Below are 13,474 nucleotides of genomic sequence, written 5' to 3'. Positions count from 1 at the left end.
GATGAACTGGGCACGTCCCAACTTCTCCAATAGCTCATCGGTACGTGGCATTGGATAGTTGTCCGGACGAGTTACCGCATTTAGCTTACGGTAGTCTACGCAAAAGCGTATTTCCCCATCTGGTTTTGGTACCAGAACCACTGGAGATGCCCATGCACTGGTAGATGTGCGGATTATACCCATCTGTAGCATGTTCTGGATCTCCCGTTCTATAGCAGCTTGGGCATGAGGAGACACCCGGTAGAGTGGGGTTCTAATGGGATGAGCATTACCTGTGTCAATGGAGTGGTATGCCCGTTCAGTCCATCCTGGGGTGGCTGAGAACAATGGGGCGAAGCTAGTGCACAGCTCCTTGATTTGTTGCCACTGCAGACGTTCCAGGATGGTTGAGAGGTTCACCTCTTCCACGCCACCGTCTTTTTTCCCTTCGTAGTAGACACCGTCAGGCCACTCAGCATCATCTCCCTGGACTGTAAACTGACAAACCTGTAAGTCTCTGGAATAGAAAGGCTTGAGAGAATTAACATGGTACACTCTGGGCTTTAGTGAGGAATTGGGAAATGGTATGAGGTAATTCACAGTTCCCAGGCGCTCTTGGACCGTGAATGGCCCTTCCCATGATGCTTCCATCTTATGGGCCTGTTGCGCCTTTAAGACCATAACCTGGTCTCCTACCTTGAAGGAACGTTCTCTGGTATGTTTGTCATACCAGGCCTTTTGCTCTTCCTGAGCATCCTTTAGGTTTTCTTTAGCAAGGACTAAAGAATGTCAGAGGGTGCTTTGTAGGTTGCTTACAAAGTCCAGAATGTTAGTTCCTGGAGAAGGCGTAAACCCCTCCCATTGCTGCTTAACCAACTGTAATGGCCCCTTAACCTCGTGACCATACACAAGTTGAAACGATGAAAACCCTAAACTGGGATGTGGTACAGCCCTGTAGGCAAACAGCAACTGCTGCAACACTAGGTCCCAATTATTGGAATGTTTGTTGATGAATATATGTATCATGGCCCCCAAAGTTCCATTAAACCTTTCCACCAGGCCATTGGTTTGATGGTGGTACGGGTTGGCAACCAAGTGATTCACCCCATGCGTTTCCCACAGTTTTTGCATGGTCCCTGCCAGGAAATTAGATCCTGAATCAGTAAGGATGTCGGAGGGCTAACCTACCCTGGCAAACATGTCTGTTAGGGCCAGGCACACAGTGTTAGCCCTGGTGTTGCCTAGAGCTAATGCTTCCGGCCATCGGGTAGCAAAGTCCACGAAAGTCAGTACGTACTGCTTTCCTCTGGGTGTCTTTTTTGGGAAAGGACCCAGAATATCCACAGCTACTTGCTGAAATGGGACCTCAATTATGGGGAGTGGCTGGAGAGGGGCCTTGACCTGGTCTTGGGGCTTTTCCACTCTTTGGCATACCTCACAAGACCGGACATACTTGGCAACATCCTTGCCCATCCCCTCCCAGTGGAAGGACTTCCCCAATGGGTCCTTGGTTCTGTTCACCCCAGCATGGCCACTGGGATGATCATGGGCTAAGCTTAAGAGCTTCCCCCGGTACTTAGTTGGAACCACCAACTGTTTTTGCGGCTGCCAGTCATCCTGGTGTCCACCAGAAAGAATCTCCTTGTATAAAAGTCCTTGGTCTATAACAAACCGGGATCGATTAGAAGAGCTGAGAGGCGGTGGGGTGCTCCGTACCGCCGCCCAAGCTTTCTGAAGACTGTCATCTGCTTACTGCTCAGTCTGGAACTGTTCCCTTGAGGCTGGGGTCACCAGTTCTTCCTCAGACTGTGGACTTGGGCTTGGTTCCTCTGGAAGCGATGTAGGTGATGGGGTTGTTTCCGTTGCTGGTGAACCGCTCTCCACTGGTGCACCTGAGGGTATGGCTGTCTGTTGCTTCTGCCAGTTCTGGCTCGCTGGCGCCCTTTGGCGTTGAGTTTGAAGATGTAGTTGCAATTGCTGTTGCTGGTTGCTGTTCCAGTTCCGGGCCTGGCACTGGAGGTGCTGTGGCTGTTTCAGTGGTTGGCATGGAATCCGGGTCCACTATCTCTGTCTGGGTCTCTGGTAATACAGCCGGGGCGTCTGTGGACGTCTCAGGAACAGGAATGGGTCTGGAAGCTTGCCTCGTTTGGCTACGTGTAACCATTCCCACTCTCTTGGCCCGCTTCACCTAGTTGGCCAAGTCTTCCCCCAGTAGCATGGGGATGGGATAGTTGTCATAGACTACAAAAGTCCACATTCCTGACCAGCCTTTGTACTGGACAGGCAGTTCAGCTGTAGGCAAGTCTACAGCTTGTGACATGAAGGGGTAAATTGTCACTTGGGCCTTTGGGTTGATGAATTTGGGGTCTACGAAGGATTGGTGGATAGCTGACACTTGTGCCCCCATGTCTCTCCACGCAGTAACCTTCTTTCTGCCCACTCTCAGATTTTCCCTTCGCTCCAAGGGTATTTGAGAGGCATCTGGACCTGGGGATCTTTGGTGTGATGGTGGTGTAATGAACTGCACTCGGTTGGCGGTCTTTGGGCAGTTGGCCTTTATATGTCCCAGTTCATTACACTTAAAGCATCTTCCATCTGACTGGTCACTGGGTCGAGGTGAGTTACTGGAGACTGGTGAGGTGGAAGAATAGGGCGTCTGTGGCTTTACTTGGGTTGTATGTGGGGTCTTTAGCTGTCCTCGGTTGTAGGGTTTATTGTCGGTGTGCCCCCTGGGGTATTCGTTCCCCTTGACAGGAGCTTTCTTGCTTTCTGCCACTTCCATCCATCTGGCTCCAATCTCCCCAGCCTTGGTGAGATTTTTGAGTTTTCCATCTTGTATGTACCATGTTATGTCCTCAGGAACACCATCCAAGGAGTGCTCCATTTGTATGAGGAGGTGCAGTTCTTCCAAGGATTTAACATTGTGTCCTGATATCCAGGCCTCATAATTTTTCCCAACGTAGTAGGCGTGTTTTGAAAATGACACATCTGGTTTCCACTTCTGGATTCTGAAACGCCGACGGGCATGATCCGGGGTTATCCCCATTCTGTATCTGGCCTTGGTTTGAAAAAGTTTATAGTCGTTCATTTGCTCCTTAGGCATTTCAGCCGCCACCTCTGCTAAAGGTCCACTGAGATGTGGCCTCAATTCTACCATGTACTGGTCTTCAGGGATGCTGTACCCAAGACAGGCTCTTTCAAAATTTTCCAAGAAGGCCTCAGTGTCATCACCTGCCTTGTAGGTGGGAAATTTCCTGTGCTGTGGAACAAGTACTGGCGAAGGGTTGTTAGGATTGGCTGGGTGTTGTTGCTTAGCCTTTTCTAATTCCATGGCCTGTCGGTGGGCTTCCCTCTGGAGTTCCAGCTGTTTTTGGTGGTCTGCATTATTGGCTGCTTGCTCTCTTTTGTAGGCTGCCTCTCTTTCTCTTTCTCTCAGCTCCATCTCTTGTAGTTTTTTTTTCCATATCTCGCCTGTGCTCGGCGTCTTTGATTTGTTTTTCGGCCTTCATTTTTGCCTTAGAAGGCATGGTTCCTGTTTTCTTGTGTTGGGGTGCCCTCCGGTGTTTATTGTCTGAACTGCTGGCTCTGTTGTCTCCTGGGGTCTGCCTAGCAACAGTGCCTTTTCCCCTTTCTTCCTCTAGCTAATCTTTTAAATGTGAAGTAAACCAGAGAAACCACTTTATTTGCATGTGTATTGCTGGATACTGACTCTCAGTGGGAGTGCTATTGTCACAAAAGACCCTTAATAGTTCCTTAATGGTTCCTTGCTTAATATGCAAGCCACAACTGCAAGAGAGAGCAGAGGGGGAAAAAAAAAGTTCTCTCTGGTTCCTTTTGAAACCAAACTGTTTGTCTCTGCTTAAAAGCCCCTAGCAGAGAAAAGAAAAATATAATATTCCTACTGGCTTCTGGATTCTATCTTTCCCACAACGGCTGCCACCATGTCATAACCTATTCCCAAATATGGACCTTAGCGTCCAAAATATGGGGGTTAGCATGAAAACCTCCAAGCTTAGTTACCAGCTTGGACCTGGTAAAGCTGCCACCGCCCAAAAAATTAGTGTTTTGGGGCACTCTGGTCCCCCCAAAAACCTTCCTTGGGGACACCAAGACCCAAATTCCTTGAGTCTCACAACAAAGGGGAATAAACCATTTCCCTTCCCCCCTCCAGGTGTTCCCTCCCTGGGTTCCTGGAGAGATACACAGAAGTAAGCTCCGTGAATCTAAACAGAGGGACTCCACCCTCTCCTATTTCCAGTCTTGGAAACACAAGCACTTCCCTCTTTACCCAGAGGGAATGCAAAGTCAGGCTAGTAAATCTAACACACACAGATTTCCCCCTGACTTCTTCCTCCCACCAATTCCCTGGTGAGCTGCAACTCAATTCCCTGGAGTCCCCCACTAAAGAAAAACTCCAACAGGTCTTAAGAAGAAAGCTTTATGTAAAAAGAGAGAAAAATACATAAAACTGGTCTCTCTGTATTAAGGTGACAAATACAGGGTCAGTTGCTTAAAAGAAATATGAATAAACAGCCTTATTCAAAAGAACACAATTCAGAACACTCCAGCAACTACACACATGTAAATACAAAAGAAAACAATATAAACCTTACTTCCTTACTATATTTGTACTTACAACTTGGAAACAGAAGATTAGAAAGCAAGAGACAGAAATCCTCTCATAGCCGAGAGAGAGACAGGCACAAGACCAGAGAACAAAGGACTTACACACAAACTTCCCTCCACCCAGATTTGAAAAAGTCTTGTTTCCTGATTGGTCCTCTGGTCAGGTGTTTCAGGTTACTACTTTCCAGGTGAAAGAGACATTAACCCTTAGCTATCGGTTTGACACTACCTCAGTTCCAATTGAATATAATGGTGTTCTTTACATCTTGTCCTAAACCATCTAGTACATTTGCTGTACATTATTAAGCAGCTGCTGCATTGTTGGTAATGGGCAAAGTAGTTCATATAACTTTCAGATTTTCTGTGTTAAATGAATATAAAATTTTTTTTACAATATTCTCTGTTGTGTGGAGGTGAAGTGCTTCTCTAGAAGTTTCTGCCTGTTGTGTATTACTGATAAAACTGTAAAAGAATGGAAACATTTCAGTGTCTATTATAGACTGTAAGAAAGTACGCTCACTGTAGGCATGCTTAGCAGCCTACAGTCATTTAACATCCCCTGCCTTAGAGCCTTAGCAGCTCTCTTGTCATTTAACATCCCCTGCCATCAGCTGCTCAGGCCCTGTGGTGGTCTCTCTTCTTGTGACGTGGCCCTCTGGCCAGGTCATTTAAAAGTCTTTCCCCTTCTGGTGTGTTAGTGTTCCACATGACACTGGGCATCAGTATGACATCTGCCACTCCTCCAGGGCTCCTCTTCTGTTCCACTCTATTAGAGCCAAGGGCCCCAGGGGGCTTCAGGCTACAAAAGGAAAATTATAAACCACAACAAAAGCAACTTTGGCCCCTTCTCCAGGCTTGAACTTTTAAATTATCCTGAGTCATCCTCAGCTCTGTTTTTCTTGAGAGTTCTGACTCAGAGACTACCTTCGTGGAATCTTTCCCTTGTCTGAATCCTCAACTTTCTGCCTGAGAGTTGGTTTTCACTCAGGTGCGCTAGCACTAGGTGCCCTGCACCCCTGTTAGCCTATTCCATCAAGCCCAGGATGTAAAATCTGTCCTGAAGCTTCTCTGCTCTCTACTACCCAGAGAGGGACTATAAATTCTTCCCTTTTCTCCCTGCAGCCCTTTTCTACTCTTAGGGTATGTCTACACTATGAAATTAGATAAAATTTATAGAAGTTAATTTTTTAGGAAGCAATTTTATACAGTTGATTGTGTGTCCCCACTAAGCACATTAAGTCGGTAGCGTGCATCCACAGTACCATGGCTAGTATCGACTCTCGGAGCATTGCACTGTGGGTAGCTATCCCACAGTTCCCGCAGTCTCCGCTGCCCATTGGAATTCTGGGTTGAGCTCCCAATGCCTGATGAGGCAAAAACATTGTTGCAGGTGGTTTTGGGTACATGTTGTCAGCTGCCCTCCCTCCGTGAAAGCAACGGCAGACAATTGTTTCTCACCTTTTTTCTATGCGGGCGCCATATTGCTTTCAGCAGACAGTGCAGTAGGACTGCTAACCATAGTATTGAACAACTGTTTCTGCTGCCACTCTGGTCTCCTGCTCTGGCTGCAGATGGTGCAATAGGTCGAAAAAACTGGCAATCTAACCACCGCTTTCGCTGCCACTCTGCTCCCATGAATCCACCCTGCAGGTCCTCTCATCGTTCTCTATTAATATCTATTCTCATGGCATCTCTCTATAAATATCTATTCCATCATCCACCACTTCTGCTGCAACTCTGCTTTCCTGCAGACTCCATACCATGGCAAGCATGGAGCCCGCTCAGATCACCATCGCAGTTATCACCGTTGTAAACACCTCACGCATTATCCTGCAGTATATGCAGAACCAGAACCTGCAAAAGCAGGCAAGGAGATGACAAGAGTGATGAGGACATGGACACAGACTTCTCTCAAAGCACGGGCTCTTGTAATGGGGCAGGTTCATGCTGTGGAATGCTGATTCTAGGCTCTGGAAACAAGCACAGACTGGTGGGACTGCATAGTGTTGCAGGTCTGGGATGAATCCCAGTGTCTGTGAAACTTTTGCATGCGTAAGGGCACTTTCATGGAACTTTGTGACTTGCTTTCCCCTGCCCTGAAGCGCAAGAATACCAAGATGAGAGCAGCCCTCACAGTTCACAAGCAAGTGGAAGCTTGCAACACCAGACAGCTACTGGTCAGTCGAGAATCAATTTGGATTGAGCAGATTTCCTGTGGTGGCTGCTGTGATCCAAGTAGCCAGTGCAATCACTGAGCTGCTGTTATCAAGGGTACTGACTCTGGGAAATGTGCAGACCATAGTGGATGGCTTTGCTGCAATGGGATTCCCTAACTGTGGTGGGGCGATAGATGGAACACAAATCCCTATCTTGGGACTGGAGCACCAAGGCAGCCAGTACATAAATCAAAAGGGGTACTTTTCAGTGGTGCTGCAAGCACTGGTGGATCACAAGGGACGTTTCACCAACATCAGTGTTGGATGGCTGGGAAGGGTTCATGATGCTCGCGTCTTCAGGAACACTAGTCTGTTTAAGTAACTGCAGCAAGGGATTTACTTCCCAGACCATAAAATAACTATTGGGGATGTTGACATGCCTATAGTTATCCTTGGGGACTTAGTCTACCCCTAATGCCATGGGTCATGAAGCTATACACAGGCACCCTGGACAGTAGTCAGGAGCTGTTCAACTATAGGCTGAGCAAGTGCAGAATGCTGGTAGAATGTGCATTTGGATGTTTAAAACTGCGCTGGCGCAGTTTTCTGACTCAGATCTCAGCGAAACCAATATTCTCATAGTTATTACTGCTTGCTCCACAATATCTGTTAGAGTAAGAGAGAGACGTATATGGCGAGGTGGGAGGTTGAGGCAAATGACCTGGACGCTCCTTACGTACAGCTAGACACTGGGGTGGTTAGAAGAGCACACCAGGGCGCGCTGCGCATTAGAGAAGCTTTGAAAACCAGTTTCCTGACTGACCAGGCTATGATGTGAAAGTTTTTTGTTTTGTTTCTTCTTGATTAAAACCTGCCCCCTTGGTTCACTCTACTTCCTTGTAAAACAATCGCCCTCCCCCATCTGATCACCGCTTGCAGAGTCAATAAAGTCATTGTTTCAAATTTAGGCATTCTTTACTGATTCGTCACACAAATAGGGGTATAACTGCCAAGGTAGCCTGGGAGGGGTGGGGGAGGATGGGAGGAGAGGAGGACAAGGCCACGCTGCTCTTCACAACTTATTGAATGCTAGTCTTCTGTTGCTTGGACAGTCCCCTGGGGTGGAGTGGTTGGGTGCCCAGTGGGGAGGAGGGCGGTCGGTTAAACAGGAGCTGAAGCGGTGGGCTGTGCTCCTGCTGCTTTTCCTGCAGCTCAACCATACACCAGAGCATATCAGTTTGATCCTCCAGTAGCCTCAGCATTATCTCCTGCCTCTTCTCATCATGCTACCGCCACCTCTCCTCCTGCTCCAGCAATCTATCCTCTTGCCTCCTGTCCTCACATTCATTTTGTGCTTTCCTGGACTCTGACATTGCCTCCATGCATTTTGCTGGATTCTTTCAGTGTGGGAGGACTGCATGAGCTCAGAGAACGTTTCATCATGAGTGCATATTTTTGCCGCCTTATCTGCACTAGCCTCTGGGATGGAGATGATAGGGGGAGCATTGAAACATTTGCAGCTGTGGTAGGAAAAAAAAAGGGAGAGTAGTTTTTAAAAAGACACATTTTAGAGAACAAGGTCGCATTTTGCCTCTTATATTGAGGGGCTGCTTGTCTGGTGTGAGAGATCACAAACACAGGGCCGGGCAACAGAAGTCAGCTTGCAGGCAGCCATGGTAAGCCACAGTCTTTTGGCTTCTTTAAATCTTCAGGGCAAATTAGTCATTAAACATGCTTGCTTTTAAACCATGTATTATATTTACAAAGATACATTCACCAGAGGTCTCTTCTCCACGTTAGAGGTCCAGAAGCCCACCTTGGGAGGGTTGGGAGAATATTGGCTCCAGGGTGATTAACAATTCCTGGCTGTCTGGGAGAACAGTTTCTCTGCTTGCGTGCTGTACGCTATCCTCATCTTCCTCGTCCACAAAATCCTCATCCCCGTTACATGAGATTCCCCCCTTGCAGTTGTCCACGGACAGGGGTGGGGTAGTGGTGGGGGGCACCCCTAGAACTGCATGCACCTGCTCATAGAAGCAGCATCTCTGGGGCTCTGACCCAGAGCAGCCGTTTTGCCTCTGGTTTTTTTGGTTTTTTTTACCTGAGCTCCTTAAGTTTCACATGGCACTGCTGCGGGTCCGTGTTACAGCCTTTGTCCTTCATGTCCTTGTAGATTTTTTTCAAATATTTTGGCATTTTGTCTTTTGGAACAGAGTTTAGATAGTACAGATTCGTTTCCCCGTACAGCGATCAGATGCAGTACCTCCTGTTCGGTCCATGCAGCAGCTCTTTTGCAACTCTGGGACTCCATGGTCACCTCTGCTGATGAGATCTGCATGGTCACCTGTGCTGATCAGCTTGCCATGCTGACCAAACAGGAAATGAAATTCAAAAGTTCCCAGGGCTTTTTTCTATGCACTTGGCCAGTGCATCTGAGTTGAAAGTGCTGTCCAGACCGGTCACAAAGGAGCACCCTGGGATAGCTCCCGGAGGCCAATATCGTAGAATTTCATCCACTCTACCTCAAATTCGACCCGGCAATGTCAATTTCAGCGCTAATCCCCTCGGGGAGGAGTACAGAAATTGATTTTAAGTGCCCTTTAAGTTGACAAAAATGGCTTCGTCGTGTGGATGGGTGCAGGGTTAAATCGATCTAAGGCTGCTAAAGTCAACCTAAACTTGTAGTGTAGATCGGCGTTTAGTGTCTTTTAACTGAGTCTGGCCCACCCTCCAAGTGCAACCAGCTGATAATGGTCCCACGTTAACCATTTCATTGCCTGTGTGGGGTAAATGCAAATTCAAACTTAATACTATTTGAATCAAAGTATTTTACAAGTAATTATTTACAGGTATTAAATTTAAAGTTCTGTACCTATCTCATTGAAAGTGCATTTAGCTTTTCTAAATAGGAATAGGTGTGGATGATAGATCATCAGCCTATTTTAAGTTATGCTATAATTAAGATTTGGCTTCTGAGAACACACACAAATGAACTTTTTAAAAAGTCACTAAACTTGAAAAGATTTATTTTGTATATCACCATCCAAGGAAGCTGCATAATATCTTAGAGTGTTCTGGAAAGATAAATTTGGGGTCTTGAAAAGCTATGTAATGTCCCTGTTGAGTTACACAGAAATCAGTGTAAGGTTTTAACCATATTTTTTGGGATCTGGACCAGATTTATATTGACCATGCTTATGAGCACACTGTTAAAATATTTCCATTCCTAAGTTCTTTCTTTAGTTAAGATAAAAGCTTTAGTTCGGAAAGGAGGGTTTTTAAAAAAAATATATTGTTTCTACAGTATTAAAGGTTTTAATAGGTTTTTGTTAAAAAAAGGGTTATAATCTTAATGAAGTGCAAAAGTGCTGTGGATTTTTCATATTCTGATACTCATTTTCATTAAATATTCATTTCAAAGAAAGTTACTATGTGGTTTTAATACACTATACATACTTTTAAATTGTCACCAGATGCATTTGCATGAGGTATGTGGAAATAATGTCTTGAAATGAAACACTTAAGTCTTTTAAAGATTTATTGTATGTTTGGAATGCTTGTATGTTTAACTCTCCCCAATTCTTGCATTTATAAACCTCCTTTGGACTTGTTTCTATAGTCTTTTTTGCACAATTGATATAAAGATGTTCCAGTTAAATAAATGTATTTATTTGTTGTATGTATATGTTAGGAATGAATGAATATGCATATATTTTATGTATTAACTAAAATGGGATATAAAAAGTTTGGCACAAATGAGTATCTATATATGTTAGCCCATTTCAAGTATTTTAAAATATATCGTTAGCAGTCAGTCTAGAGATGAAAAGAAGTAAGAAGTTAATGTGTTGAGCATTTGCTCATATCAAATCAGTCTTGAGGATCCCTTCTGCTGAGTAGGGTGTCAGTCATAACCTTGGTAAAAAGACTTTGCATACCTCAGCACAGGAAATACAACTGTATCCATTTACAGTAATTGCTGTAGTATGGTATACCATATCTAAACGAAAGCTGAAGAAAATCCCACGTACATGCCAAAAAAGTGTGTATATCTGTATATCGTACACACACTATATACACAAAGAGACAATTCTGTTCTTAGTTACTCTGTGTAAATTTGTAACTACATTGGAACACACGAATTTCAATACACCGCTATTAACATAAAAGAGAGCAGAATACGGTCCTGTATTTAGAATGCACACATGAAAATTAATATAGTGATATATAATGGTGTGTGTGGATCTAATCAGGATGTAATTTTATCTACTACACAGTCTAGATTTGATTGAATTTTTATATTGCAACTATAGCACTCAACATTTTTCTGAAGAATTATGCATGCCTAATAAACTTAGCATAATTCCACAGTTTCATTTTTAATTAGCAAGATTTAATAGTTTGAGGAAAATAACTGTGATACACCTTTCTCCTTTTGACAATCTCTATTTGACATTCCATTAGGTACATTAAGTAACCGAGATTTAAATATTGTGTATCTAGTCATACATTAAATGTTTGGCATTCAAATGGAATCTGATTTTGGAGTATTAAAATTTTAACTCTAAGATGAACATCATTTTCATGGTTCTGCTGGGAAGTTATTTTATAGGAATATTATTCTTCCTTATAGTTGACACAAGAAGAATGTAGGGGTACACTGTACAAATATAGATCTGAAGAACTGGATATAGATGTAAGTATTTGTTTTCGGCTTACTGTGTTGATATTCTGATGTAGAAGTTTCTACCCTGATCATAAAACTTAGATGCAAAAACTACTTAATATAAAGCTAGTAGCAGTTGCTTTAGTTAAAGTGGGGGGGGGCATTTCCATTATAACCCCCAGTTGTCATACTTCTAGCGTTCTGAAATTATCACATTTTGGCCTGAAATTTTCCAGCATTTGTCTGTGCTCAAAGGGGAACTATTTCTGAAAGTTGGGGGAAATATTCCTGGATGTTTGAGCAAATATCCCATAGCTGGTTTTGAATTTATTGGGGTTGGGGAGATACTAGTACTGCAAGTGAATTTGGGGTGTGTGTGTGTGCGCGCATGTGTATTTAAAAAAAATCCCTCGAATCGTCAAGAGACTTACAATACTTATTTATGTAAGTCTCTTGAATCAACAAGTCTACACTAAGGGCTTGTCTATATTACCTGCTGGATCGATGGGCAGTGATCGATCCAGCGGGAGTCGATCGATTACGTCTAGTCTAGATGCAATAAATGGATCTCCAAGCGCTCTCTTGTCGACTCCGGTACTCCACCAGGGTGAGAGGCGCAGGCGGGGTCGACAGGAGAGCGTCAGCTGTTGACTTACCTCAGTGAAGACACCTTAGTAAGTACATGTAAGTACATCAACTTCAGTTACATTATTCACGTAGCTAAAGTTGCATAGCTTAGATCAATCCCTCCTCTGCCCAGCCCCCTGTGTAGACCAGGCCTTAGATGCACTGTTTGTAGACCTATAGGCCTTTTCTAAAGTACATGTTCCATATGCAGTTTTAAAATGGGTAAGTTTGAAATCAATTGTTTTAAAGCTATTAAATGCATATAGTCCTTTTTCATGACTACTGTCCATGTCAAATTTCAGTTTTAAAGCTTCAGCCACTATAAAGGGATTACAGGAAAAAATAGCATTAATTTACATGTGGTTTGTTCTCATTTGAGTTACAAACATGCACAAAACTGGCTCAGCTGGTTTCTGTGAGTGACAGAAATGGAAGGTTACCTATTCACTGAATATAGTATGTGAGATAAGGCATGTTAGTTGAGGCTAAATATTACAACATGAATGTGTCCTGTCCAACTGAGCCATGTACATTAATTGTAGAAGGTTTTGCAGATGCTTTATTGCCTAAACTCAGGCCACAGAAGAAAGTATTTTCTAAGGATATGTCTACACTGGCAACTTTTAGCACCACAAGTTATACCACTTTTATTAGAACACTGGGATTAAACAATGTGCATGTCCACACTGTACTCATTGTGACACTGGAGCACATTCACTTTAGCAGCTCTTGCAGTGGCAAAGACAGCAGTGCATTGTGGTAGCTATTGCACTGTGCAACTGGCCACAGGGTGCTTTGGGAAGGGTTTTCAGTGCCTCATGGGGCAGGCACAACATCACATGATGCAGGTTTCTCAATCCCATTGTTCGTTGGGCATCCTACTACATTGCCAGCTGCTTTTCAACTGAAGTTGGGGGGGCAGGAATGTGTGTGATAGGGAGAGTGTGGCGGGGGGAGACTGTGTTCTGGAGGACCGCGTGTCAGCATGTCGTCTAAATTCACACAGTGGCCGGAAGTAACTAGTTAACCAGTCCTGGGGGAGGGGGAAACCCTGACATCAGCCCCTGCCTCCCTCCCTCCCTGGGCTCTCTGCACAGCAGCCTCTCTCTCTCTCACACTCAGACACCCACACATACCTGCCTCTGTGTTCAACAGTACCATTCCACATTAATGGTTTGCTGTGTGTCCTGGAGCAGATCAGCACACAATGGCTGTCAGAAATGGTGCTTTGAAAGGGGAGGGTTGCATGTCTCAGGGCAGCCAGTTTCAAAACTGTGAGCAGAGTGGTCACTTGAGGCATTATGGAACAGCTTCGGAGGCCAATTACAGCACAGAAAGCAATCAAGTGTCTACACTGGCCATAGAATGCTGGAGTCTCTGCACAAATAGCATTATCACTCTTGTCAAGATTTTTTTTTGC

The 13,474-nt window shown here is 44.6% G+C and overlaps 1 protein-coding gene across 14 annotated transcripts in view; it reads left to right on the top strand.

The window, feature by feature from the left end:
- Positions 1 to 13,474, top strand: part of PLEKHA5 (pleckstrin homology domain containing A5) — a 289,350-nt gene that overhangs the window by 237,206 nt on the left and 38,670 nt on the right. For 7 of the 14 annotated variants that reach the window (XM_030541899.1, XM_030541871.1, XM_030541862.1 and 4 more), the window contains one exon: positions 11,395 to 11,457. The exons of 1 other annotated variant lie outside the window; for it this stretch is intronic. In XM_030541899.1, the coding sequence (XP_030397759.1) occupies positions 11,395 to 11,457 (63 nt within the window). Of the gene's footprint in view, positions 1 to 10,234; positions 10,250 to 11,394; positions 11,458 to 13,474 lie in introns of all 14 variants that reach the window. 6 more of the 14 variants (XM_030541841.1, XM_030541785.1, XM_030541832.1 and 3 more) reach the window with 1 other exon arrangement.

Source organism: Gopherus evgoodei, chromosome 1 (genome assembly GCF_007399415.2).
Source record: "Gopherus evgoodei ecotype Sinaloan lineage chromosome 1, rGopEvg1_v1.p, whole genome shotgun sequence".
In the NCBI taxonomy this organism is placed as follows: domain Eukaryota; kingdom Metazoa; phylum Chordata; order Testudines; family Testudinidae; genus Gopherus; species Gopherus evgoodei.
Note: the sequence above shows the minus strand (reverse complement) of the source record. Positions and strands in the feature narration are given on the sequence as shown.